The sequence below is a fragment of the Haliotis asinina genome, chromosome 14 (genome assembly GCF_037392515.1).
Source record: "Haliotis asinina isolate JCU_RB_2024 chromosome 14, JCU_Hal_asi_v2, whole genome shotgun sequence".
Lineage (NCBI taxonomy): Eukaryota > Metazoa > Mollusca > Gastropoda > Lepetellida > Haliotidae > Haliotis > Haliotis asinina.
Genome location: NC_090293.1, coordinates 53113623 through 53140657, shown reverse-complemented (window position 1 = coordinate 53140657; position 27035 = coordinate 53113623). Strand labels below are relative to the sequence as shown.

The 27035-nt window shown below is 35.9% G+C and overlaps 2 protein-coding genes across 2 annotated transcripts in view; one reads left to right on the top strand and one right to left on the bottom strand.

Annotated features, from left to right (window-relative positions):
• The window catches only part of LOC137261382 (uncharacterized), a 40881-nt gene extending 39950 nt beyond the window's left edge, over nt 1-931 (bottom strand). Inside the window, exon 1 of the mRNA XM_067799125.1 lies at nt 870-931. The gene's annotated coding sequence lies outside the window, so the exon portion shown is untranslated. The remainder of the gene's footprint in view (nt 1-869) is intronic.
• A 34-nt stretch (nt 932-965) lies between these two features.
• LOC137261119 (protein fuzzy homolog) overlaps nt 966-27035 on the top strand; it is a 114376-nt gene continuing 88306 nt past the window's right edge. The window contains exons 1-3 of the mRNA XM_067798811.1: nt 966-1064; nt 13620-13741; nt 14285-14438. Coding sequence (XP_067654912.1) covers nt 966-1064; nt 13620-13741; nt 14285-14438 — 375 coding nt within the window. The remainder of the gene's footprint in view (nt 1065-13619; nt 13742-14284; nt 14439-27035) is intronic.

The following is a 27035-nucleotide window of genomic DNA, read 5'->3' as shown; positions in this document are numbered from 1 at the left end:
CAATGGAGAAGGCTTCTGACAGTGACACAAAGGCCGTAAGTACTCCTGTACGATTACAACTTAGTCATCGCACAGCTCCCCAGCCAAACTCAATCAATTAAAATAATGGAAATGATGAGTCAAAAATGTCACATAGATTGCAAATGCTGGAAGTGATAATGTCGTGTTTATGACATATGTAGCGTATCAAAGCGTGGGTACCCTGCTCACACAAAGAGTAGTAGAAACGCACACGCTCAATAATCAATGGCCCACAGTCCATTCATCCTTATCTTACACAGTTACTCAGTATATCTCCTCTTCTCTCAGCTAAAAATAGACCACAAAAGAAAAAACCTTTCTCTAGTACTCACATTTGTGGAAGACTGTGAACTTGGCAATGAAGAGAATGACTTGCCTGTAGTGGCAGTCAAAGCGTGTGTGATGCAGTTCCTATCTAAGTTATAGTGATCAATATCTGGCGTTAGGTCACCCCGGTATACTATACGTATTACTCTCAACTGACAAGGCCCGCGGTTTGAATAGGCTTCGCGGGAATCTCAAAAACAGATCAATTCACACATTAAAGTTTAAGTCAAGAGTTGAATTATGAAAGGAAATGAAGATGAAATAATTCCAGAGGCTTGAGTGTGAAAGAATGTGCAGAAATTTGCTGCAAAGCCAGGTGTCATTACGGTGGCCCAACACACTCACAGAGCACATGTGAGATCGAAAACAATGGAACCAAGAGCAGCCGCGTGCGCTAACCACAACTGAAGCAAACACAAATGGGTGACGGTCACCAGACAACTTTGAGAGGGAAATTTCCTAATCTGACATAGACACAACGTTTTTGTTACTGACCAGAGGTGACAATTAATATTACTTACCCGAAAGGATTTTCAAAACTTTGACAGCTGCTTTCGTCTCTTTGGGCTACAGCGCCATTTTAATTACCCAGCATACATACGCAGTAGTAAGTGCGCATGCGTACAATTTGTTTACAAATGGCGGCCTACTTGGTGTGCTTGACGGCCGGGGGTGGCGTCCCACTATTTTCACGTACAAAAGGAGATCTAAAACCTGTAAGACTTACTGTCTGTCTAGTTGCGCAAAGTTATTATTATGGAAGCTTTTTATGTTGGCATGTACACTGCTAGCATGTGTGCCGCTCAGATACCGATGTAAACATTACCACGTGTTCTGATCTAGATAACACGGAAGCAGGTGCCCATATACTTGACAGTATGTCATTTTAAACTTTCCGCTGATAAATTTTGCTTTCTTGCTTTTGTCTGGGTTCATATTTCTTTGCTTTGTTTATGTTCTTCTATTCTGCGCGAGAGCTTGGGTATACAGCAGGCGTTTTGTGTCGTAAGTAATTTGTCTTGATTAGCACATATTCGTCAGTTATGTACCTTTTCAGTTGTATTGTTTTCACCAATTCATAATTAAAATAAACACTATTTGGTGTACCATTTGTGATGCACTTTTGATGTGCACCCCTGCATTTTTTAGACAAATTCAAAATGAATATCTTACCTACACAAATATACAAAGAGATTTATCTAGTCAATCAAGTCTATTTAATGCATCAACTTTCTCCTCACAACACTCAACTGTCACATCAATGGAACATTTGTATGGATGTGAGAAAAGTGTAATGCTACTCTAGAAACAAGTCAGGGCCCAACACGTTAGGTATTTGAGAATGCCATAAAATCCCTGTGTAAGGGTAGATTGCACCCAGAGATAGCACTGGGTAGGAGTGCTCATCAAGGTATTGCTTGAACTGCTTCTGTTGGTGTGCGTTCAGCCGTGACTAATCAAGAGCTTTGATAGTATATTGGGAGCAATTACTTATTGGAGATAATCCTTCTTAATTAATTATCTGCATTAAGTGTCTACTTGTGAAGTTGTTAATTCCCCACTGTGTATGTGTAATCTATATGTCTATCCACACCAACCTGAAGATTAAATTTTGTGATGGGATAGTTAACTTTTCCTGATTGTAATTGTTGAAAGAATACTGCTATTTAGGATCCACTGATTAAGTTGAAGTTGTGCAGAAGAGTGTGGTGTTTGTACAGTTATTGTAAATTAAGAAAATGTTTATCTTTCTTGATTAGTCACCAGATATAACTGACCACTTACAGAGTTGTGATTTCACCCTGTAGAATCAGATAATGACATGGTTTGATTATCCTTACTCTTTCCAAATTTTATATCAAGTCAGATCTTACTGATTATCTTGGATAGGTGTTAATGTGTTTGTTGATTGAATAAAATATTGTAATTTAGAAAAATCTTGACTCATTGATTAGGATGTGAAGGATGTGATTCTGAAAATATTTTTGTATTTTATTTGTACACTTAGATTAATAGAATGTATAAAAATACATTGGTCACACTCATTGAAATGATTCAATTTTTAAGTTAATTGAAGACATACAAGTCCTTAATCAATTAAACTAATTAGCTTTTAATTGTGTGTATTGTCTAAGGTGTTTTGCCAAACTGTTTAATCAAGTGGATTTGTGTGTCAAAGGCTATTAACACATGTTTATTGGCAAGGATTAATTTGCTGTTGTAAAGCAATAAATTGTGTTTTTAGAGGAAACAACTCTATGTCATTTTTCTGTTTGTATGGTGCAAATGATGTTACAAACAATTCAAATATTGTGAAATTTCACTTGATTGTGAAGCAGTTTACAATATTTTGAAGATGTCAGGTTAGTAATTTTTGCATCCTAACCTGCAAATTAGAAAAGTATTTTGACCCTTTCCTAATTTTCTGCATTAGTGTCTTATGTAAGATTTTGACTAAGTTGTCATATATCCTGGTTCTTCTTAAGTAAAATTAATCATTTTCATTAAAGTAACATACTTCTCTGTTAGCATAACTCAATCAGGATTGAATCAGAGTATCCTATTGAGGATAGAAAATCTTGGATTAGAATCATTAGTATTGTTTGTATACACTTTTTGGTAGCAAATAAATCATTCTTGATGAATAGGGAACTATTGCTAAAACCAAATTAGCTCACCAAGTCTGCACTCAGGCATAATGTGATTTAATGAACCTGATTCCTGCTGGCAGCACTCGCCAATGTGTATGTCCTATGGCAAAGTGTATAATGAGTTAAACCCATAGAGTCAGTGGGATGTCACTGTCTGCCCTAGAGTCAGTTGGATGTGATTGTCAGTCTGTTGGATGTGTCAGTCTCTCAGTCTATAGGGTGTGTCTGTATGTCTATGGGTTGTCAGTCAGTCTACAGGGTGTGTCAGCCAATGGGGTATGTCAATCTATGGGATGTGTCTGTCTGTTGGTTGTCAGTCAGTCTATGGGCCATGAAACACCGTGGGGGGGTGTCTGTCAATGGGGTATGTCAATCTGTTGATCTATGGGGGGTGTCTGTGTTTCAGTCTATGGGGTACGTCTGTCTCCATGGGTTGTGGCCGTCAGTCTATGGGGCATGACACTCTGTGGGGTGTGTAATTCAATGGGGTATGTCAATCTGTCGATCTATGGCGTGTGTCTTTCAGTCTGTGGGGTGTGTCCATCTCTCAGTCTATAGTGTGTGTCTGTCTGTCTGTGGGTTGTCAGTCAGTGTATGGGGCGTAACACTTTTTTTGGGGGGTGTCAGTCAATGGGGTATGTCAATCTGTCGATCTATGGGGTGTGTCTGTCTTTCAGTCTATAGGGTGTGTCAGTCAATGAGATCTGTCAATCTGTCAATGGGATATGTCAATCTGTCAGTCTTTCATTCTATGGGATGTGTCAGTCTCTCAGTCTGTAGGGTGTGTTTGTCTGTCTAGGGGTTGTCAGTCAGTCTGTCGGTCTATAGGGTGTGTCATGAGATATGAGACATATGAGATTTGCTAGTCTGTCAGCCTATGGAGTGTGTCAGTCTGTCAGTCTATGGGATATGTCAGTCTTTCATTCTATGAAGTAGGTCAGTCTATGGAATGTCTCAGTCTGTTAGTGTATGGGTGTGTGTCTGTCAATCTATGGGTGTGTCAGTCTGTCAGTCTATAGTTTGTGTCAGTCTATGGGGTGGGTCAGTCCATGAGGTGTGTCAGTCTGTAGACCTATGGACCATGTCTGTCAGTCTATAGGAGTGTGTCAGTCAATCTATGGGTGTGTCAAGCTGTCAGTCTATGAGTCTGTGGGTGTGTCACTCTCTGTCAGTCTTTGGGGTGTGTCAGTCTGTCAATCTGTCGGGTGTGTCAGTCTGTTGGGTGTGTCAATCTATGTGTCTAATCGATATCAGTCTGTCAGTCTATAAATTGTGTCGATGTGTTGTGTCTGTCTGTCAGAATGTTAGTTTGTGAGGTCAGCCTTTTGGGTCTGTCTCTGTGTCTGTCTGAGCCCATATCAACCCTGAAGCCTGTGATGAGTGTCTGCTAGGAAGGTATAGCAAACTTTAACTTGCACACTCATGTCAAAATGAAAATTTACGCAATGAACATGATGCACTGTTATTTTCTGATACTTACGCCTTAGTTTCATTAATCATTTTCAAAAACACAAAAGTTTTTAGTTCCCTGACTCACTGAGCCAGATTGTAAGAAACAGTTAAAGTCTTCTGTGTGAGCAAACCATCTCAGTTTAGGGAACACTTGTCAAGTACCTAATATCATCAGGTCACTAACTACACTTTTTGACATTATTCATTTTGACAAAATGAGGAGGGGAATCTTCTGCATGTTTCTCTACAAAGCAAATTTGACAAGAAGTTTGAACTGTAAGTCTATGAAATGTCAGGTTTTATTCCTGGAGTTCACTAGCCCAGTTTGTTCAGTATAAGAACATGATATGGTTGAGGTGCCAACTGTAGTACAACCTGAGAAGTTGAGCACATATTGTGGTTGGTAGCACAGAATCAAGTCAACATGTAGATAGAGCGCCAACATGTCTTACAACACCCCACTCTTTCAGTATTCTTTACACATCTTACTCTTTTGCATGTGCTATGATTAGCAGGGTTTATGAGCCCAACAGAGAATTGCTAGACACAGCCTTCAGGCAAATGGTTAAAGGGCTTGTCTGGTACAGTTGAACAACAGCCTGAAGGAGCAGCATCATTGTCACCACGAGTGTCTGCAATAATACTGGTGTATTGCACTGTTGTCATCTCACAATCATGTCTGGCCGCAAGACTGTTGTGTAAAGAGCCTACTTCCATATACTCCCATCAGTACTTTACTTATATCCCGGGATATATTCATGAAGCCTCAAGTGGTGTCCATCTTAATCATTTGCCTGTGTGCTGAAGTCCAGTAGTAACAGTGAGATCAGTGTTCCTTAATTCTGCTGACGGTGGGGTAGCCTAATGGTTAAAGCATTTCTTCATCATACTGAACACACATGTTTGGTTCCCACATGGGTACAATGTGTGAAGCCCATTTCTGTGTCCACCACTGTGATACTGCTCGAATATTGCTTAAAGCGACCTAAAACCAAACTTTCTCACTTACTCTGTAATCTTTGATTCAGTCATATTCTGCCCCTAGTAAGGCACATAACTTTCTTTGCCCATTTGTTTGTAAAGAGATGTATGTTAACACATATGACACAAGTAAACACTTGTATTGTCCAGGTGTACAAATTGACCCTTTATGTTTTAGGATTGCAAGTTAACCCAAATTATTTACCATTCTGAATCGGGATGAAACCTATTGAAACAATTACAAAAAGGCCTGAATTGAAATGGTTTCTAATTCCCTTCAAAGCAAAATATTAAAATGTAATTCTTCACAACGATTTAAGTCATTCTATGGGGAATGAAACAAGACATTTTAGAAAATTCTATGGGGCATATTTCTTCAGAGATTCTCAATTTCCTGATTTTGTTAACAGAGGAAATATTGTCCATGGGTTTACAAACAGCTTCCTCAGTGTACCATAGTGAAAATTTGTCAACAATACTTATGAAAACTTTTTTTAAGAAATAAAAAAACAATAGTAAAAAAACCCAAACTTTTTTTTTTGTACCGAACAGGAAAAAATAAGTACAAGAATCAGGAAACTGGGACACCCTCTTCACGAAAATAGTTTTCATTCCTCTATCATATGGTCTTTGATGCTGGCCTGTATATGTGCGAGATGCTTTCAGATTTGACTGTCTGACTGACAAAGCTGTTCATGCACAAAACCAAAGCATATAAGCACAAGGTCTTTAAAGGGACAAACGTGCTATGAGGAAAAATTAGTTCTGTGAAATAGCAATGCTATGGAAAGAAATATTGTGAAAGAAAATTATTTTTTCAGTTGGAATAAAATATCACAGGTGAGAGAGGTTCAAATAGCTTTATTCTGAAAGTGAATAGCTGTTCTAATTTGTTTAATAATTACCTTTTCCATTCTAAAACACTATAAAAGTGTTGGTATAAATGCAGGATACAAATTCAAATTTATTTTGCTAACAGTTATGGCATGAAAACAACTGGTAGATCTAAGATATGGCAACTTTTACTGTTTGATTTTATTTACCTTCTATTTGTTTGGGGTGTTTTTTAGATTTGCTGAAAAGGTATGTAGTTATGCCCCTAAACAAAATTCATGTTGTCATGATCAAATACTGATTGAAATAAAAAGGACTCAGCTTGGATTGAGGTTATTTTACAAAGAAATAAACATGCTGGAAGCTAACACATTACATTTTCACATACCGTATTGCCTCTAATAATTGCATGGTTTCGAAATAGCACCAGGCCTCTAATAATCAGCAGGTATAAAGCTGCAGTGCCTTTAATAAGTGCTGGATGTTTTTTTTTTATAAATGAAATTGTCCTTAATCGCAAAATAGATTTACTAAGAAATGGTCACTTTTTTAATTAAGAAATGGTCCCTTTAGTCATAACTTCCTGTCCTCTAAGAAGTACCAGGTCTGGAAGTGCGATGAATACATTACCACCCGGGTGGTTATTAGAAGAAATATGGTACACCACTCCACATTGACACTGAAAGTTTTAATCTCTCCCAGATACACAAGACATGTCATAACATGTTAAGTGTATATTAAAGTAAAATGACATGCCTGATTATCCCTTTAAAACATTTAACACTTTGTATTGTTACAATGAAGAACTTTGTTTTGAAACAACTTTAGAAATTATACAGTATTTCACGTCCCTCAATTTATGTCCCATCAGTATAGACAGGTTGTGAAAAAGTTTGTAATATTGCAAAACTTTGCTAATGTTGCATGAATTTAGATTTAAATCTTTTAGTACAAAGTTTATTGCAACCCTGTTGTCATTATGTGATATTACCCAGGAATATGTTCTTTTTCCCAGATATAGCTTTTTTTCACAATGCAACATGTAATGTTGATGTCAGCAGGAAAAGTATTACTGCTGTTTGAAAATGTTTCATAACATAAGTCAGGTTATGTATCATCATCAACTAGGCACAGATAAGGTTAGAGTCTCCAGACATTAAAGAAATATATTATTCCCAGTTTCTTCATGAAATCATTTATACTCCAATTTAAATTCCTTCATCCACATCAGCTCAACTTGCAGATAAGTTTTATTTTCTCAAGAAGTATTTTTGTTACATTTCATTGTTTTAAGTTTTCTTCATTGAATATAAAGACAATGATATTCTCAAGTTATTGAATAATATGTACATATATAAATATTTTGTTGGAATCCATTTCATGTTTGATTATATCAAAGTCTTTCAATATGAATGCACTTTACATTTAATTGATTATGAATATTTTTTTTTCTGATTTTACAAGATCTTTGAAATGTCATTTTAGCAGAGTAGGTATTGTCAGATTAATAAGAGCATATCTATTCTCTCAGCTAGTTTACAATGTTGAAAACTCAAATTTGAAATGAATTAAATGTTGATGCTGTTTTCAGTATGAAATGTATTTGTTTTCAACAGGATTTAACAACCCCAAATTACTGAGGAAAAGTGTTCTCGGAAAAACATTCTGAATTTTTTTTATTTAGTAGGGTTCAAAGCAAACCGAAGCCTGCTCAAAGGACCCAGGGCATGTCCTGTAGGGAGGTACCAATTTCTCATTGTGTTAACATGGCAAAGGCATTTTGTCTTTACCACAGATATTAAAAGTTATGAACTTACTTCAGGACTTGCTGAAGTAGATAATATTTCTGATTTGTAGTACCCACATAACTCTCTATACGTGTTCATTTTGATTATCATCATTTACAAACTTTACCATGTTTTTGTGAAGAGTAACATTATTCAGATATTCTTTTCATACACTGAGTTTGACCAAAGGACCTTCTTGTACCAGTAATGGACAGTAGAGTGTATAGCTGATTCACAGTTTTCTTCATTTTCTAACAAAATCTTTAACAAGAGAAACAAAATGTTTTTCCGAGGTTTGAAATGATTCTGTCAGTGACAACAGAAGGATGAGCATTCCTACAAACACCAAAATACCAAGTACAGACAACAATCCAGTTCACCAACTTCTCTGTGTTGTGAGTTTAAGTGGGCTGTGTGTTAGTTTTCATGATTATCTTTAAAATCTTATTTACCAATGCTCAAGATTTAACACATTTAAATCCGAATTTGTCAGTGAGGCAGGTTGTACAATGAAACTGTTTTCACAGCTGGGTTCTGACTACAGTTTGAGCCACGACACTATATGCATAGGATCTAGGTAACATTGACGTGATCGTAAAATCTTGCTGCCGGATATCGATGCCGTTTCATGTAATCCATGTACAATTACCACTTAGTCAACATACTGGCACCATAGCAGGGCACACAATTGTCTTTTGTGCTTGTAGATGGTAGAATAATCAAACCCATTTCTAGATGATAGAACTCTGTCCGTGAAGATTTCTTTTGTTGATGTTGAGGTGTTGCGAATGACAGAGTAATTGGTTTTAGAGGTTTACAGTAAGTATGGGTTTATAATGTACAGTCTTTGTTACACGAGATTGCAGCTGTGAAATCAATAAGCTGATACCACCGACCATAGCAACGTCATCAACGTTGTGGGTGTGATGATGTTTATGATGTAGATGACGGTGATGCATAAACAAAATGAGCTGGATCTGATTTCATAGCATAGTTCATGTTTTTGTGCTGTTTTTAACAGCTTTCCTGACATCTCTGTAAAATATATGGCAAATGAGACTCGTACAAGACTTAAGGTGAAGTTTGGTTGCAACATTGTTGCCACTTATTGTAATCTACAAGATCGTAGGGATACAGTTTAATGGCACTGTCTCGAGGGCTATTATTTCAGATATCTTATAGGCTTTCCATAACTTCCTGTAGTATCAAAGTCTTACTGGAATGTTCAAATCGGTTTCTTCGCTGTATCAATTTCTTGTGAGGTCTGAAAAATATGTTTTTCTGTTTAATAATAATTAGTGTAGTATGGATAATAGTGTATAAATATATAGCAAGTGATTCCATGGATTTCAGCAACTGTCCAAGCAACGTTTTGTGATTTGGTTCATCCACCTTAACAAACAGGCCACATTGACATCAAGACTTCTGATTGGTTGATAACAATAAACGCAGGGTTCAGCATTATTTTGTGGAAAGACATCACAAATTTCATATTAGTAACTTTATGTTTTTTTTGTTCATGATTAAATATACCGCATGTAAAATGTTGTTGCTGTCATATTTATGTGTGAGAATTCACCTAAACATATATTTACTTTTATGACATTATAAATGGACTAACTAGACAGCCTTCTCGTAGATTACTCTGTATTCGCACAGTAATTATGTTTACAACACACACTTACAAGTCTTGATTGATATCAATGTCTAAACAATAAGAGATAAGTGGTGAAAATATTGGTCTTTTAGCAAGTTGTTCCTCTCAGGTGGACATTCCTAAATGATAAGCTGAAGCCAAAGTCCTCATAGGTGAGCATTTGTTAAATGCTTTTGTTTTCAAATTAGTTTATTCATTTCAGCTTGATCCATGTAACTTAGCAGGACCATATATGTGAGACAGTTGGTTGTTGAAGTGTCTGTTCCAACACAGCATGGCTGGTTGACACCGTAGTCAGATCCAACTAGCCTTAACTCATTTTGGAATTACGATTCATCTGAGATAACTTGATTTGGAAAGACATAAAATAGACTGTGAATTTTCACTAGTCTCAGTCCAACAGGCAAGGAGACTTTTCTATTTGTGGATCTCATTATAATATGGTTTATTTTTGTTGCTTCTAAAGTATTTGCTTGTAGCAAAATCCAACAAGCTATAGATGTTTCCCATGAACCACCCTGTATACAGATACCTTCAGCTCAGTGATCTTGATTTCATGCCTAAGATAGTTCTTGGTCACTTGATGCCTGGATACCACTCTAGTGGACGTTTAGTAAAGAATCTTACTTGATGTGAGTGGGAATCATCGTTTCGTGTCAGATTTAAAGAATCTCTGGATCCGTAATGGCAATGAGTTAGTTTACTTTTATTTCACTTTTTGCAGTATTACAGTAATATCATGGCAGGGGACATGGCCTCAAATATGGCCTTACTAATATTATTAACATGCAAAAAAAGTAGCTCCTAGAAGTCGTCTAATTACCTTGCATTGCATGTGTTTTCTGAAGTTGCCAATATCTGTTTGTACTTGGGCCAAGCACTGCACTGAGTGGTCTGTCTTAACAGTGACATGGAAATTATATGATTGAATTAATAAAAAATACTTTTACTGTTCCAGTTTGACTAGATAGATCCACCAGATACTATTTTCTCAAACACAGATTCCATATGTGTTTATTTTGTTTCATAATGTTGGTTTCAAATAATAAGAAAATTTCTTTTTTTTTCCTTTCTAAAATGAATGAAAAAAAGTGTTTTCCAAACAAGCTATAACCAAGTTTTTAATGTTTTGAAGAATGAAGGAAGCAGTGGCCAAGTGAAGAAACTGCTTCAGTCATGTGTACGTGATCAGCTGATTGTGACGCAGCCACTGTCTTAATTCACCGTGAATACTGACACATACATGAATACAAATTGATGAGTATGTGATTAGTTTGTAAGAATATATTGTGGGAGAATAGCATGATGCATCTCTAATGACAATTATTACAACTGATGGACAGTGTCATTTGTTGCCATGGTAACAGTGTTTGTTGCAGTGATCTGCATAAGGTTGTGACGAAACATCATGAGAGCTATAGGCTTGTGTACCTTGAAGGAGTGGGCTGCAGAGGGTGTGTTAGATTCATAATTGTCACATCCCTTTCATTACTGTGTCAAATGTTCATCACATCATCGTTTTTTACCCTGCTTCCTAGCACAGATTCTAATGTAAATGTAGAACATTGACTAAAAACCACAAATTGTCATGATTATGTACCGAAATAGAGTACATTATAAATGATGAGTTAGTGAGCCAATATAGTTTTCCTCTGCACTCAACAATATCCCATCTCCTTGACGGCGGTCCCAAAATAATAGAGTCTGGACCAGATAATCTGATGATTAACCAAACCGCATGAGCATCGATCTGGGCTGTTAGATGTGGTGACATGTGTCAGGAACTTGTTAGTCGCTTCTTACGACAAGCATGGGTTACTAAAGGCTAATTCTAACCAGATCTTCATAGTTTAGGAGTAATGACAACATAGTGATAAAATATTATGTAAAGGTAAGATAAAAGGTGTTCACTCAGAATATAGGCATGTCCAGTTGCACTAGTAGGATAAAGGTATAGGGTTTGTTGCCCCACACTTTGCGCTGCACCACTCCTGCAGTACAACAGCATCATTTAAACAACAAAACACGTACCATTACCATTGTGTATGCCATTCAGAGACCTCTGGAAACGGGGTCTGGAAGCCAGCTGAATATATTTTGACAGAAAAGGCATTTAGATAGGTACAGATAACAGTGTACTTATGTTTTAACATTAACCTGATTCTATGTTGAACTATCAACTAATCAGTAGTGTGGATTTATCGAAAGGTTTTGTAAGGTGTCATCCGAGATTTATCTAGTTCTGCCCAAAGGCCTATATTCGGCCCAAATTCAGCAACAGATGGTATTAAAAATTTCCAAATTGGAATTGAGAATATCACATTAATTCAGCAATTATGAATGAAATGGCTTTATAGTGGATACTTGTATTTCAGTGATAACACAGCTAATAAAGGCAAGAGGCTTAAAAGCTTAGTTTCAGATTATTGCATTCAATGCAGTTTGGAATTAGATATTAAACAACCTCTGGATCCTGCGAAATAAGAATCCCAGTGTTGAACAAACATTCAAACTTGGCCTGTCAAGGACGCTTGTTTTTTAATCCAAGATACATCTGTGGTCATATCGATTTATTTCAAATTTTAATTTTAATTTGTTTTGGGTGTTTTGTGTCTGAAATGGGATGGCCTCCCTGGTGCTGAGAGAATATAGAATGGGTTACCACCAGTAATGTGATGCTTGTGTAACTGTATCGGTGAGTGAGTGAGTGAGTGAGTGAGTGAGTGAGTGAGTGAGACTTCCAGTCTCATGTTCAGTAGTTGGTCATACGGAAACTTCAACAAGTGTGTCTACGTTAAATAAAGAAACATGTCAAAGAATAATGTTTTCTTTATAGTTATAAAATAAGTTCAAGAACATCATCCAAGACTCATACAGATGACACAATATTGAACAGGCTGTGGATTAAGTAAGTTTAGTTTTACATTGCTTTCAGCAATATTTCAGCAATATCATGGCAGAGGACCCCAGAAATAGGCTTCACACATTGTACCCTTGTGGGAAGTTTAACCCAGGTCTTTAGTGTATGTAACAAGTGAACCCTTTATCCCCAAGGCTACCTCACTGAACCACTACGGTTTGTGGACAGCCAACGTTTGGTCACTGCCCCGCTATGGTTTGTGGACAGCCAACGTTTGGTCACTGCCCCGCTATGGTTTGTGAACAGCCAACTTTTGGTCACTGCCCCGCTATGGTTTGTGAACAGCCAACGTTTGGGAACTGCCCCGCTATAGTTTGTGAACAGCCAACGTTTGGGAACTGTTCTACAAACTATCAGACTATGGTGACTTTCTGTTCTCAGAATACCTCTATGGTAAACCACCCACCCCTCCCCCGATATTCAAAACACTTAGTGTAGTGAACTTCGGGTGGGTTCACTCCACACTGTTTGACGTGATCTAATAAAAACGACATGTGCATTTCTATCGCGCCAGACTCCATTCATGAGGTGAATACTCATAGCACTAACAGTCAAAGCAGGCATATTATTACCCCGGGTAACCCAAGATGCGTGTTAGGCACTAGAAGGGTATAATCACATGACTTATGCCACCGGGTACCCATTTTCTGCTGTTTGAACAGAGGCAATTTGAACAAACTTACTTGCCTAAGATGAGACCACATGTATCATTTGCTCCACACACCTCTACTTGTCCTTTTCTAAAATCTGAATTTCAAGTTGTTGCTGCTTAGAAAATACTTGTGTTTTGGGTTCTGTCAGTGTTGCATCAGCAAGCTCATTACTTCATTTCACCAACTCACATACAATATTTCTACACAATGTTTTTTCAACATTGTGGAGATAGATCTGTTTTTGTCAAGATGAATTTCAGTCAGGTAAAATTACAAAATGCTTTGGTCATTGAATAAAATTCAGCTAATTTGGAGCCGTTGTTCTGTGTTGTCCAGCTCCCGTTCCCAGTGATAGGGTCTCTGAATGCCGTGCACATGTTTGCTGAGAACCATAAGGTTGACCTCCAGACGACCACCACACATGGCTCCAAGATAGCCTGGAAAGTCTATCAAGACAGGTACTCCTATACTCAACAAGGACTGGTCAGGCTTCCATGTGTAAAATTGCCATTATTTACAAACATTACATTGACATCAATGTATAACACATAGGGTTTGGGGGAAGTCTCTGCAATTCATACATGAATTAATTAGTTAAATGTTGATGAGATAGTTAAAATGATTTTGTGTTAGATTTGACTCTCAGTTTGGCTGATTTCTCTGTGAATTTGCTAATTTTTGCAACTTTTGTGACCTGAGTATCATAGATTATAATTTGGCATGTGATCTATCTAATGTAAATATCCCAGATTTCAGTGATTATTTATTTTAATGGGCTTATCTGATAAGTTTGCAAAGAGGAAGCAGCAGCAAAGATAAGATCACCAAAACTGTCAGCAAACAGTATGATCTTGGGAGTATTGTAACTGAATATCACAGACCATCCTAAATGTTTCATCCTGAAACAGTTTGATAAATTACATAGAAAACATTGTTTATCAGTTGTTATATACGGCTCCATTTTTTCTGTTTTGTAATACGACTTTGTGTTCGTTTATCAGCATAACCCTCATCGTGGCAACTAGTGATGACTGTGCGGCAGATTGCCACCTTGCCCATCTCCTTGACAATGTATACAACGCCATGGTGCTTATGTATGGCTCCGAGGAGGTTGGCAACATCAAGAACGTTGAGCGTTTCAAGAAGGAAATCAAGGTTGGTGAAATGCAACTCATTGATTTTGTATCAATATTCATCAACTGATGCCCAGATTAAATAGTTTCCTTGGCATGTTACATAAACCTTTCCTAGTGTGTCCTTCCAACACAACTGTTTAATAACGATAATGGTGACATGTACATATATATACTGAACAGCAAAAGAAATGCAACCTTTTTTTGTCAAGATTCTGGATAGAACACATAAACATGAATGCTTACTTTTATGATATTTCATACTTCGAAACATGCGTTTCTTTTCCTGTTCAGTATATAGTGCCAGGCAGACCAGAAGGCATGCCCATTGACTATGACATTATTACCCATCAACAGATCACTGTGTTCATGTTGTAGTCTGAACTCCCTGGGGAGTACTCTGATAGGGGATAAGGACCGGACACCACAATTGACAAACAATTGTTTCAGCTTAGTTGAAGCGTTTAAGGGAGATTAGAGTGTGATATGTTCTAATTTTGAAAATAATATTGTTATGAGATATGAATGCTTTTCTGGGTTATCAATTAATAATTCATGGCTTGGTGTTTCTTTACAAAATTACAAATCACCAGTCAAATAATTGTGGTCACCCTGGTTGCAAGTACTGGACAAGAAGAGTCTGACTCTGTTTGTGTGGTTGGACTTTGTCCTCAGCCTGGCTGATTTTGTGTTGCTTCAGACTCCAATGCCAGGACTGTTCAACACACATCATGTTTAATGATCATGTCATTTACTTGCTGCCTGTTGGAAGGGTAGCCTAGTAGTTGAGGCGTCCACTCATCATGCCAAGAGCAGGGTTTGATTTTCTACATGGGTACAGGTCCTACATGTCTGGTGTTCACTGCCCTGATATGGCTGGAATATTGCTAAGAGTGGCGTAACACTAACCTCACTCATCTGTCTGATATTGCTTGGGCTCAAGTGTTACAGGAACAGTGACATAGATGTCAAAGATTCATTTTTCATTCTAACACTTTCCTGATCCGTATGCGAGCAGAATTATTTTTTAGGCAAATTTATTGCATTTCTAAAATCCTATGTAGCATATAGTCCCCAACATACAATCATACGTACCATTAAAAAACTATGGTATGTTCCATTTGGCGGCCACACCACTATCCAGTGCCATTGTAAGTGAGAAAAAGTATTGTATTATCCATACTGATGTAACATTTTCAGAGGAATGGAATAGACTCTCACGTTTCCCCTTAATTTCTCTTCATCATCTGTTTCCTCCTTGGCTTAATCATTTGCATTGTATCAGTCATGTATTTCGAATATCCCTCACTGTTTTTGAATATTAAACTAGAATGCAGAAGCATGCCCACATTTGGAATTGTTAATTTAAAACAATGTCTACAATTATTATCATGTAAGTTGGAACGCTGTTGCCATTAGCTAGTGTTTCCACTGAGTTTGTGCCCCATGATGTAGTGCACTACACCGTTTACTTGCAATTCAGGCAATACAACCACTAACCAAATTAAGAAAGATTTCCTTTGTGCTAAATTGATACAATGAGTTGCCCCAATTTTCCATTTCAGTTGTTGCCTGTTGTTGTGTGTGTTTTTTTATATTTTTTCTCCTTGGTTTTGAATGGAGGTAAGTGATGTGTTTTTGAAAAAAAAATTGTTTGAAAAAATTGAATTGTTGGCTGCTGTCATAGGTATTTTTTGGTGAACCACAAGGTGAATTACTCCTTGTCATCTTCGCCTGTAACTAGTTTTAGGTTTGTTTTTTCAAGAGATGATTTATTTCTTGAAGGAACAGTTGAAGATGTGATATAGTACTTATCAAAAGGACAATTCGTGGAAGCCATCAGTTTGTACAAGACTTTTCTCTAATTGGTAATTGATCATAATAACACATCATTTGTGACATCAGAAAGATAGAAATAAAATGTATTTTTTTTAACAAACTTTACAAAATTTGTATTATTGTTATTAAATTCAGCTTTGTTATCTGAATATCAGAACATCAAGCTGATTGCTGTAATTTGGACACACGAGATCCGCTGTTGTGTTTTCACAGTAGATAAAAGGTAGGAATAACAGAATAGCGCAATCATTCCCTATTTTTCAATAATGCTTAATGATTCGAACAGGTTCATACAGAGACGCTGTAGTGTTACAATAGCTCTGTCTAGAATTTACCGACGTTGTATCCGGTACATTTCAGAAAACCTGCTCAGACTCCGTGGCAGTACCCAGTTCAAAAGTTGTCAATATCAAAATTACTGAAATGAACATTATGATGTAATTTTCAGTAAGTGGGCCCCATGTGGTGAGAGGACAGCAACAAATAAATTCTTGGGTTGCAATTAAGGTTTGAATTAACAAATAAAACATTTATGTGTTCTGCTACACTGACCAGAAGGCTTCATGTAAGAGCACAGGATCCAGCTAATACTATACTCCCTTATTGTTTTGCGAGCAAGTATGCATTTCTCATGAATTAGAAATGAATTGGATTTATTGAAGTATAACGTTGCACCATAAAGTATTTGTATTTTGTTACATCTTTTAGAGTTTGATCATGCAAGCAGTGTTATCGCGTCTTCATAGTTTCTTGAATGCAAATAAAAAATCTGAACTTGTCACCTAAGGATGCAGTGATGAAATAAAACACTACATCACAAAACAGCTTACCTGAGTTCACCTCAATTACTTTGTTCCATTTGGCACTGTAGGCACTAGTTTCACTACTTGGGGATGAGGGTTATTTTTTCTCGATCTGAGGATAATATTCTACTGTCTTCAGTTAATTTTTAAAAAAAAACTTTTTTAGCTGATTAGACATAAGATATTGTGGCTTTTTCTTTTTAATATAGAATATATGTGCCAATAAGTTTGGTTGAGATAGAGTAGCATCTCTGTGATGTCCATTAACCCTGACTTCAGTGCTTTCACAGAGTATTGATAATAGACTAGGGTATGTTTATGGTTTGAATTTTTAAAAAAATAAATGCATTCAGTATTTTTGTGAAAGTTATTTTTAGTTTATGTAAGTCAGAAAAACAATTTTATATTTAGTAGATTAAGATTAATAATGTCATTTTAGCTTTGTCTCTTTTAATGATTCTGAATTGGTGCTGTTGGTTACATGGGATATTACACTTGACATCTTTTGGCCTCACAAATGTACTCCTACAGAGCTTGTTTAATATTAGTATTACAGGAGTCAGATATAGTGTTCACAATGATGTTACTGTTTATTGATAAAAAACTTCATTACTATATATTCAGTGGCAAAAATCTTGCAGTATTTCATTTCCTAATCATTAACCATGATCAATGTCAGTTTCTTAAATCTCTCTTAACAAAAACTCCATTATATGGCGACATTAAAAACAGCATTTTTTAAATTTTATATAAATTTGTGTAGTTGAAATTTAGAACAGGTAGGTCATATTTAAAACATTTCACTGAACAACTGTTTCAGAGAGGTGTGTGAAAATCTGCTTACCTAGACCAAGTGGAGCCATTATTTCCTTGTGGAGGATTGTCTCTGTGAAATAACCCTCTCTCAGATAAACAACATGGCTTTAATGGTAGCACTAGCATATTCATGATAAAAGAAATATGTTACCCGCATCACATAAATATTTGACTGTTATTATTAGGTAGAGGGCTGTATCTGCCATTGATTACCCATCAAGCGAAATCTACACATGCTGATAGAAAGTTGATCGCGTTACCAAATCAATTTCACAGCCAGATTAATAATAGAAATCACAATTTTATTGGTTGGTATATAAATATATGAATCATTATGAACAGAGTGGTTTTATTGATTAGACACTTGACGTCACAGCAGATGAATGATATGTATATTGTGTTGTACATTGTCCTCGGTACAAGCGTTTTCTTGATACAGACAACGATAACGGCTTATGGCTTTATTCCGTCATATTGATTGCTTAATTAGAAATGGTCTATCTGAGTGTGTCATTATTTTCTTAGCGCCATCTACGTTTTCTGTATATTGTCCATCTCTCACAAATTACACTGGGTGTCCGATATCGCCATAGTGATTGTGCCATGCAACATGTATGAGATCTAACAGGCATCTTGTCAAACGGGAATGGATTTTTCACTTAGATTGACATTTTTATCATGACTGACATTTATATATCTTGATTGGCATTTGTGTCTTAGGTCACCTATTGTCATTTATGACAGTGTATAGCATGTCTAAAGCGTTGAATGAGAAGGGAAATATAGCAGATGTGATATGTACATAGGTTATCTGTATTGAAGAGCGTTTTCTCCTTATATATACTTTGAGTTAAGTTTGACGTATATGGTATTTATTGGGTTTTTTTCTCCTACAAGTAGCAGTTATTTAAGGTATGAGAATACTTTCTTGAAAGTGAGTGAGTGAGTGAGTTAATATTAAATATCACATTGGCAATATTTCAGCCATATTGTGACCTTTCTTGAAAGACACTTGGGATTAGATTTTAAGGAAATAAACTTGACAAAATTCAAATATTTACATGTAAAACATCACTTTCTGAGAATAATTAGTCTCAACAATCTGTCGAAACAGTTTGTATTGGTGATGAAATACCTGTGAATATTACAGGAACAGATCAGTGGAAATCCTGACATCAGGTGTTAATGACTAAAGTAAAACATATTTGTAACTATTTATACTGGCTAGCGACCAGTTATCACCATGTACCAATTATAGCCAACGCTTGGCTGTAGAACATTTGCAGACGACTTGACTTGTACTTTTGTATTATTTCACACACTGACACATCACAAACGTGATATGCCACAAGAGTTAAAATCACTGTAAGTATTGTAGACTTTACAAATTTGAATTCCCTTCGAAGACTTGATCCAAACATGTCGGGGGGAATGTCACATCAACATTCACAATGAGTGCGAGTTTTGTCCTTTTACAGTTCTTTTTTCTATATATAGTTTCAATTATGAAATTTCTTCAATATGAGAAAGTTTGAAACAGTAGTTTACTCACATTTGGTGAATAACATGAAAACAATCAGAAATGGCTATAAATAGTCTTGTTAGTTGCTGGGAAAGTACAATGTACACTACCATGCTTCCTGTTGGCCACATTTCTGAGAAGCGCGATTGGCAACTCTAAACAAGCATGAAATGTTGGTGAATAGTTATTCTATCATCAAGGTAAATTTTCTTTCATTTTGTTAGGAAACAATAAAGCAAATCATTAAAAAACTGCACATGAAATGGCGATAAGTGATCAGCAGCAGTATAGTTGCTTGGTAAGGGATCCCTTGTTTCCAGGTCTTTATAGGTATATAGTGATTAGTTTGTAAAAAGACAGTCTTGTAGTTTCTTAAAAGGCTATGGGTCAAACATCATGTAGTTGTTCTTGTTTAATGAACAAAAAATCGAGATTGTTTATCAAAGGACATATACAATAGTTTATCAAATGATGCATGTGACTTTCTCGAATGAATCTTGTGCCTATTTCTTAAAGGACAAGGAGATTGTTTTTTTCTACAGTACTGAGGACTGTGTAACAAAAGACACAAGACTATGTTTTAGAGAACATAAAATTATTTAAGTGGCACATGTGGCGGAAAGAACACAGATTATTTAATAAATGACACACGTGACTATTTCGGAAACACACACATGGGATTACTTTCTTTAGGACACATAATGATCATCCATTAAAACCTCACATGGGAGGGTTTCTTGTGGACCACAAGAAAATCTTCCTTGAGACATGGCATTGTTCTTTAAGGAACACTGCATACTCTATATAAATCTTTGGTAGCGTATACTTCTGTTTCACATTACAAATGATTAAATAGGAGCTGTTAAAATTTGGATTTTTAAAACAAAAACAGTACAGTAAATATTAAATGTTCATTAATTGTCAGTTCTGAAGGTTTATGCTATTCTGGCAAGATTACATTATCAGTGATAACGATACATTTATTTCAACATGATGGTGTAGGCATGCTATGAGTGAGTGCTGTTATTAATTAAGGTTTTCAATAGGTTTTGAAGTTCATTTTCAAGTTTAAACAGAAACAATAGTTTGTAAAGGTTTGCAAGTTATGACATCACCACCTTACCTTTATATACTAATGTTTAAATAATGTCTGGGAAATGTAGAAGCTTAAAGCTGGTTGATAATGTGAAACAACAGCTGATGGTTTTGTCATTTACCCATACAGCGACATCATAAACTGACATATTTACAGTGTATTTTATTATCATCAATAACCAAGCCAATACGTTGTAAGATGTACAGAATTATCAAGACGTTAGAGCTCTTGTTCTATGTTAGATAAATAATGCTGAACTTACATTTATGCCTCAAGTACCCGTTGAGTGTTTATTGACTTACAGAAAGACATTTAGAACAATTTGTAATCAAGGCCAGAAGACTGTCAGTACTGAAAAAGAATCTGGATATTTTGATATAGAGTGGGTGGTTTTAAGATGTGGTGATGTGGTGTTACCAAGAATACAATATACTGTATTTCCCCTAATAAAGGTCCTAGCTGTGATTCTTTGAACATGTTCTCAACCTGGTCGGCCATGATAACCGAGCAGCGAGTAGAAACCTGGCACTTAACTTGGAAAGCAATTTAAATCTCACCTTGATGGCGCCCATTGTATACTGCTTCATACCTGGTGCTTCTGTAAGTCTGGCACTAATTAAAGACCAAACTCTGAGGAGATGTTAGGTGGATGTTGTTTAGTACCTTGCTTTGAACCTCCTGAATGGAGGTCAGCCCTTATTGAAGGCTGGCGTTTATCAGAATACTATAATTTCCATGAGTATAAATTGCACCTAAATATGACATCAATCCCCATCTTCTGTATTTCAAAAAAAGAAAATTATTATTTCAAGTATTATCCACAGAGCAATAACTAGATTGTATCCGACTCCTCCATCAATGAACCTGGTCAATAAAATTTTGAAATTTGAGGCATTGATGTATATTGGGAAAAATAAATCAAAATTCATTATGTCATCTTGAGATCACTTGTTCTAAACAGCTGGTATTTGGGGAAAGTGTATGATATACTGAGACAATATGGTAAGTACAGGACTAGTCATCATGTTAGTCCAGCCTGCAGACAGTTTGTCGACCCATGTGTGTCCCACCTTGGCAGGACAGCACCAGATATCAATCTATGTAACACAGGGAAAGTTCGCCTGATTGGTATCTTTGGCATATTTGTGTTATATAGCCAGGGGAGACTGACATATCACACAGGCAAGTAGTAATATACATCCGATATTTAGAAACAATGTATTATTTTTCAGCTGCAGTAAGCTATGGTTATAACGGACATAGTTTAGTTCTTTATAACCAGAGTTTGTTACATGCATTTTGACTCAAATATACAGCATGTGCCCAGTGAAAGAAAACACAACAAACATTTTGTTATATCATATGTTCATAATAAGCATGCTTATTATGTGCGTAGTTTAATTTGTAAAGTCTGAGATAATGTCCTATATGGACAATATCAAACAAGATTGTATCCAGATTTGTAGATATTTAGACAATTGTTAGGTATTTTCATTTAGTTATTTATAAATGTCCTTCATTTTCATATTTTAGTAATACACATATCTGCATTAATTCCCTCTGTATATGTTCATTCAGAGGAAGTAAGTGAAGAAATGGGAATATAATCAAATGTCCAGCTGCTCCCCTTTTGTTTGAAATACATTTAGGTGAAGGTTTGGTATTTCATGGCACCACTGAAATATTGAGTCAAATAGGACATTGTTTCAGTGTGAATGTTTGTATCTTCTATGTAAAACGGAAATGACACAAAAAGCTAGAGTTACATTTCTTTTGCTGTTCAGATGTTTGAGACTGAACTTGTTGACTTTCCAGCACCCTGTTTCAAACAAGTTGGTCATTACAGCTATTAGTTCATATCTTTAAATAAATAGCATCCAATTTAAATAAATAAGATCAATACATTTATGTAATGCATGAAAACAACTAGTGAAATAAATTATCAGATATCAAGCAATAACTTATTTCAAGGAGGTTGAAACTGGTAGAAGGGGACTTTGCAGAGTATATATCACTGCCAGAGGATGCAGTATTCTTATCTGTATCATTTCATGTTCTAGTCCTCCGTCAATTGATGTTCCTGTCTTACTTTGTGTCATTCATTGTGCGTTAAAACCAGCAGTGGAAGGAGTTCTTGACAAACAACTCATGCCCACAATTTCATAAATAGTTTCATCGGTATTAATTGATGCCAAATTTAAATTGTTTTATAGTGATTTTGGCTAAAATTCTGTGCTAGTCTAGTCTGAAATAAAATTTTCTTTGAACTGAAACATGTACCATCAACAAAACGTATGGAATATTCCATTTTGCGAGCATATCTCTTGCCAATGCCAGTGAATATGAGAAAAAGTAATATACATGTACATCCAACACATAACCCTAACATTTCCAAAGGAATGGAATAAATTGTCACATTTTCCCCTAATTTCTCTTTACCATCTGTTTCCTCCTTGACATCATCATTTGTACTTTATCTATGTTGTAAGTACAAGTTCTTTTGAATGGTATTTATGTTTTCAAATATACCAGATGTGTTGGAGGTTTCCATTCTGTGACATTAGCATCATCCCCGAACTCACATCATGAGGTAAGTATTACAATATGTATAATTTTGGGAGATCATCTTACAGTGACATCGATAAATCAAAAATGTCTGTCAGCCAATATGGCACACTATGTTTCACACTCAACCACTGGGAAATTAAAAAAATTTAGCTTAAGTTCATTTTATTTCCACAGCCAAAGGTAATCAACCTCAGAAAAGCCATTAAGAAACTGGCTGATCCTGATACACTGGCCTGTGTGACTGGCCTCACTATCTCTACTGCCAATATAAGTGCATTTCATCGACATGTTGTAATGGCACAGAGAACTTCAAACACTGGGACCAAAAGTTTATTAACCCATGGAAAGGTCCTTCATGTCCAAATGCAATTTAGTTTTAAAATTGACAATAACCGTAATTTCAATTACTTGATTAACTTCCTAATGTCAACATGCTTGAATGAAAACTATGATAGTTGTGTATCATGACACAGAATTTCTGCAGATAATTTGCTAAAATTTATGCAACAAGCTTGATAGTATTGAGGCTATATTCTCAAGTAAAGGTTTGCTTTGAATAATGTATTTAGACAAGTGTTGTGCTAAGTATGGGAAGCTAATTATTTCAACATAATCCTGATTTAATATCAGTCTTTCATCTGTATTATGGCTGATTGGTCAGCTGTGATTACAAATCACTTTTTTTATTCAAACAAAATGTTTTGATTTATGTTGTAAAATAAAAGTCTGTTATGAATAGCTGTCATGCTGTCTCATTAATCTCCACATTAAAAAAATTACCTTTTCATGAAAATTGTAAAAATCACTGCTTTAACACTTAGAAAACGACTCAGATGTTCAGATTGTATGTGATGTGATCACTTTTCTATTCTTAAGATTTAAAGCATCCAAATTCTTTAAAAGTACGGAAAATTGTGAAACTTCTGCTAATTTGCATGATCGTCCTTGGGCTAAATCCCCAGGATTTAAAAGCACTAACCCAAACAGGATCTACAAACTTCATCTTAAAGTGCTGCAGTAAGACAAGAACTGGTGATTATTCAAAGTTATCCAATCAGAAATGACGTTTGCATGCTTGATATGAAATAAAGTCTGTGACACATTGAAAAAACATTGTTAATACAAATGAATGAAAAAATAAAGTAATTTGTACTTATCTCACAAGAATTTTCTTCTGAATGTATTTCAACAATTCGTCTACTTACCGCTTCACTGTCGTATGTCTTGCAAGCTTGCCTATCGTGCTCAGTATACGAGCAGTAAATGTTTTTAGGCAATGTGAGAAACAATGGCTTTAAAGAATATATTGATTCTGTTTGTCGGAGGTGTCGAGGATTTGGAGAAGTTGGTGATCACGTAGTGCGTACAAAGCCAGCCCTCGTTCCTCGAGGTGTACTCTTCTCACCTGTGTGTGATAAGAACAGCAAAAACACACACGCCGTTAGTTCTATGTGTAGCGTGGAATAACTCTAAACAAAGCTCTATGGTGGGGAGCATTCATAAGACAAAGCGTTGTCATTGCAGGCTGTTGACAATTCTACGTTTTGCTTAGAGAACCGCTAGGCGCAAACTTGAGCAAGAGTAATCTTGGAGGAAAAAATGGCCGCGTTTGTCCAGATGCAAATGTGGGTCGATGAATTAAAAGTATTATTGTATGTATGATCTACTGCTTACAGTTACGTGGTCCGCAATCTTTGAATTTGTATCTGTCGTCAGACCAAATAGGAAAGTTTAACTTCTCTAGTCCAAGTCACACACAGGTGTTGGGTAGGCAGATGAACCTCGCGCTGTGTTTGTACATTCAAGCCTTGGAAACTCCTTTTGTTTTAGTTTAAGTTTAGAAAATATTTTCTTTTGCATTCAGCGAGATTACGTAAATTCTACCTACGTAGGACTGAACCTTGTGGAGAAGCAAGACTTGGGATGTGGTGGTGAATCGGTGGTGATCATCGTTGATGATACTTCATGCAAGGTCGTTTAGACTGAGAGCCATCTTGAAAAGAATACTTTGGATACATTTGAAGTCTTATTTATTCAATTGTAAATTACTTTGCTGAAATCCAGGCTTAAAACTTTGTACAGGCATCTGTTGTATTCAGATATTGGGATTTGGATTTTTATCAAAAATGTTCACAGATAAAAGAATGCACACATAATTTTGTTTTATAGTGCAATTTAGTTTTTCAGGTTTAACCAGACTTAGGAATATTAGAATTTCTGTAGCGTAAAAGAGTAATTCAAGGCTGGCTGTTTTCTGACATACTATTTCATCTAGCAACATTTATGGGAATGGTTTTTTTGTCACTTTTATTAACAATGTATTTATTACATTTATTCATCCATATTAAGCATTTTCCTATTTGACCAAAAAGCATTAATGTTATTTTGATTTATTAATCAATAGTAATGCTATTACTGAGAATCTCATCCTTTCTGTGTTTTGTGTGTTTTTTAAACAATACATGTTTTATGCAATTATTCAAATGATTATGATATTCACAAAATAGTTCTAATTACTGAAACTCAAAATAGGATCTTTGCAGAAAATAATTTTCTGTAATTACAAATATAATTACAGTAAATGTCCTCTTTTCATCACAGTTTATTTGGTGAAACTGTTGTTTATCCACTTCACTGAATTACAGTGTAAGAAAATTTGAAAATCAGTACATTGCACAAAATAACAGATTTGAAATAAGACTTCTGCTCTGGTCACTACACCTCAAACGAAAACCAAAGCTTTTTCCTAACATACAAATTGACCAAACACTACACACGATTAAAGGGAGTTTACCCCGCAAGTGCTTTTGGCACTAATTTTGAGGAATGTTTCTTGGAGAATAAAATTGGATAAATCAATTAAGACGGTTAACGAGGAATCTATGTAATTATCAAGTGAGAGTGCATTTGTCCCACAGCATCGTCCTGGTCATGTGACCAAGGCAGCCTGGGCCAATGTCTTTCAAGTTGGGCTGTCTATGTGCAGCTGTTCAACCCTTCTCCTGCATGTTTAATTAAATGACACGTTGCAGTGCATATCTGTCACTCTATGCTGTTGCCATTAGCAACCGTGGAGAAGCTTTTCTTTGACCCTGATATTTTTTTAAATCTGGGTTGTACATTTCAAGGCGGCTTGCCAAATTGCGATATTGACATTGAAACTGATTTGCCTTTTCCAATTCGACCCCAGCTGTTAGGTCGTGTGAATATTTTGAAGATGCTGTACTAATATTTTATGTATTATGTGAATTTTATTGACTAATCAGATTAATTAGTTGATAGTTAATTAGGGTATTGATTAATTAGGTATGGTTTTCCGTGTGATCATCCTACTGTTAACTGTTGGTTTTGGTATTAGGTTGTTAAGAAATGTGTGTCGAGGACCAAGCATGATCCATATGTGTCATTGTGGGAATCAGAGCTCAGGGCTGAAGTACAATGAAGGGAAGGAATTGCCTCATTCACAGGCTTTAGAGATAAAGAAGAAATTAAAATTGCAAAAGCAGATAATTACAATATCACACTCGCAAGCAGATGACGAAGAAAGAAACTGCCAACAACATACTTGAAGTCTAGCGTATCTTGTTCATAATAGAGCAGACTTTTGTTTCATGCCAGAATATATTTTGATAAAATGATGGAATGTTTTCAGATTTAACTTTTTAGTTTAGGATGCATATATATATTTTTTTCATTCATTCATTCATTCATTCATTCATTCATTCATTCATTCATTCATTCATTCATTCATTCTGATTTGATTTGATTTGATTTGATTGAGCGTGTTATTGTTCACAGCTCTATATCTCATTTATTACCTCTTTCTTTGTTCATGTATATTTCCTGGACTTTGAGACAAAGGGGCAAGGAAAACCCCTGAAACACTGTGTATATTAAAAAGAAGTTGACATTTATAATTTTTTGTCTTATAATTTAATGCAAACTTCTATATGCCTCTCAGGAACATTGACAGGC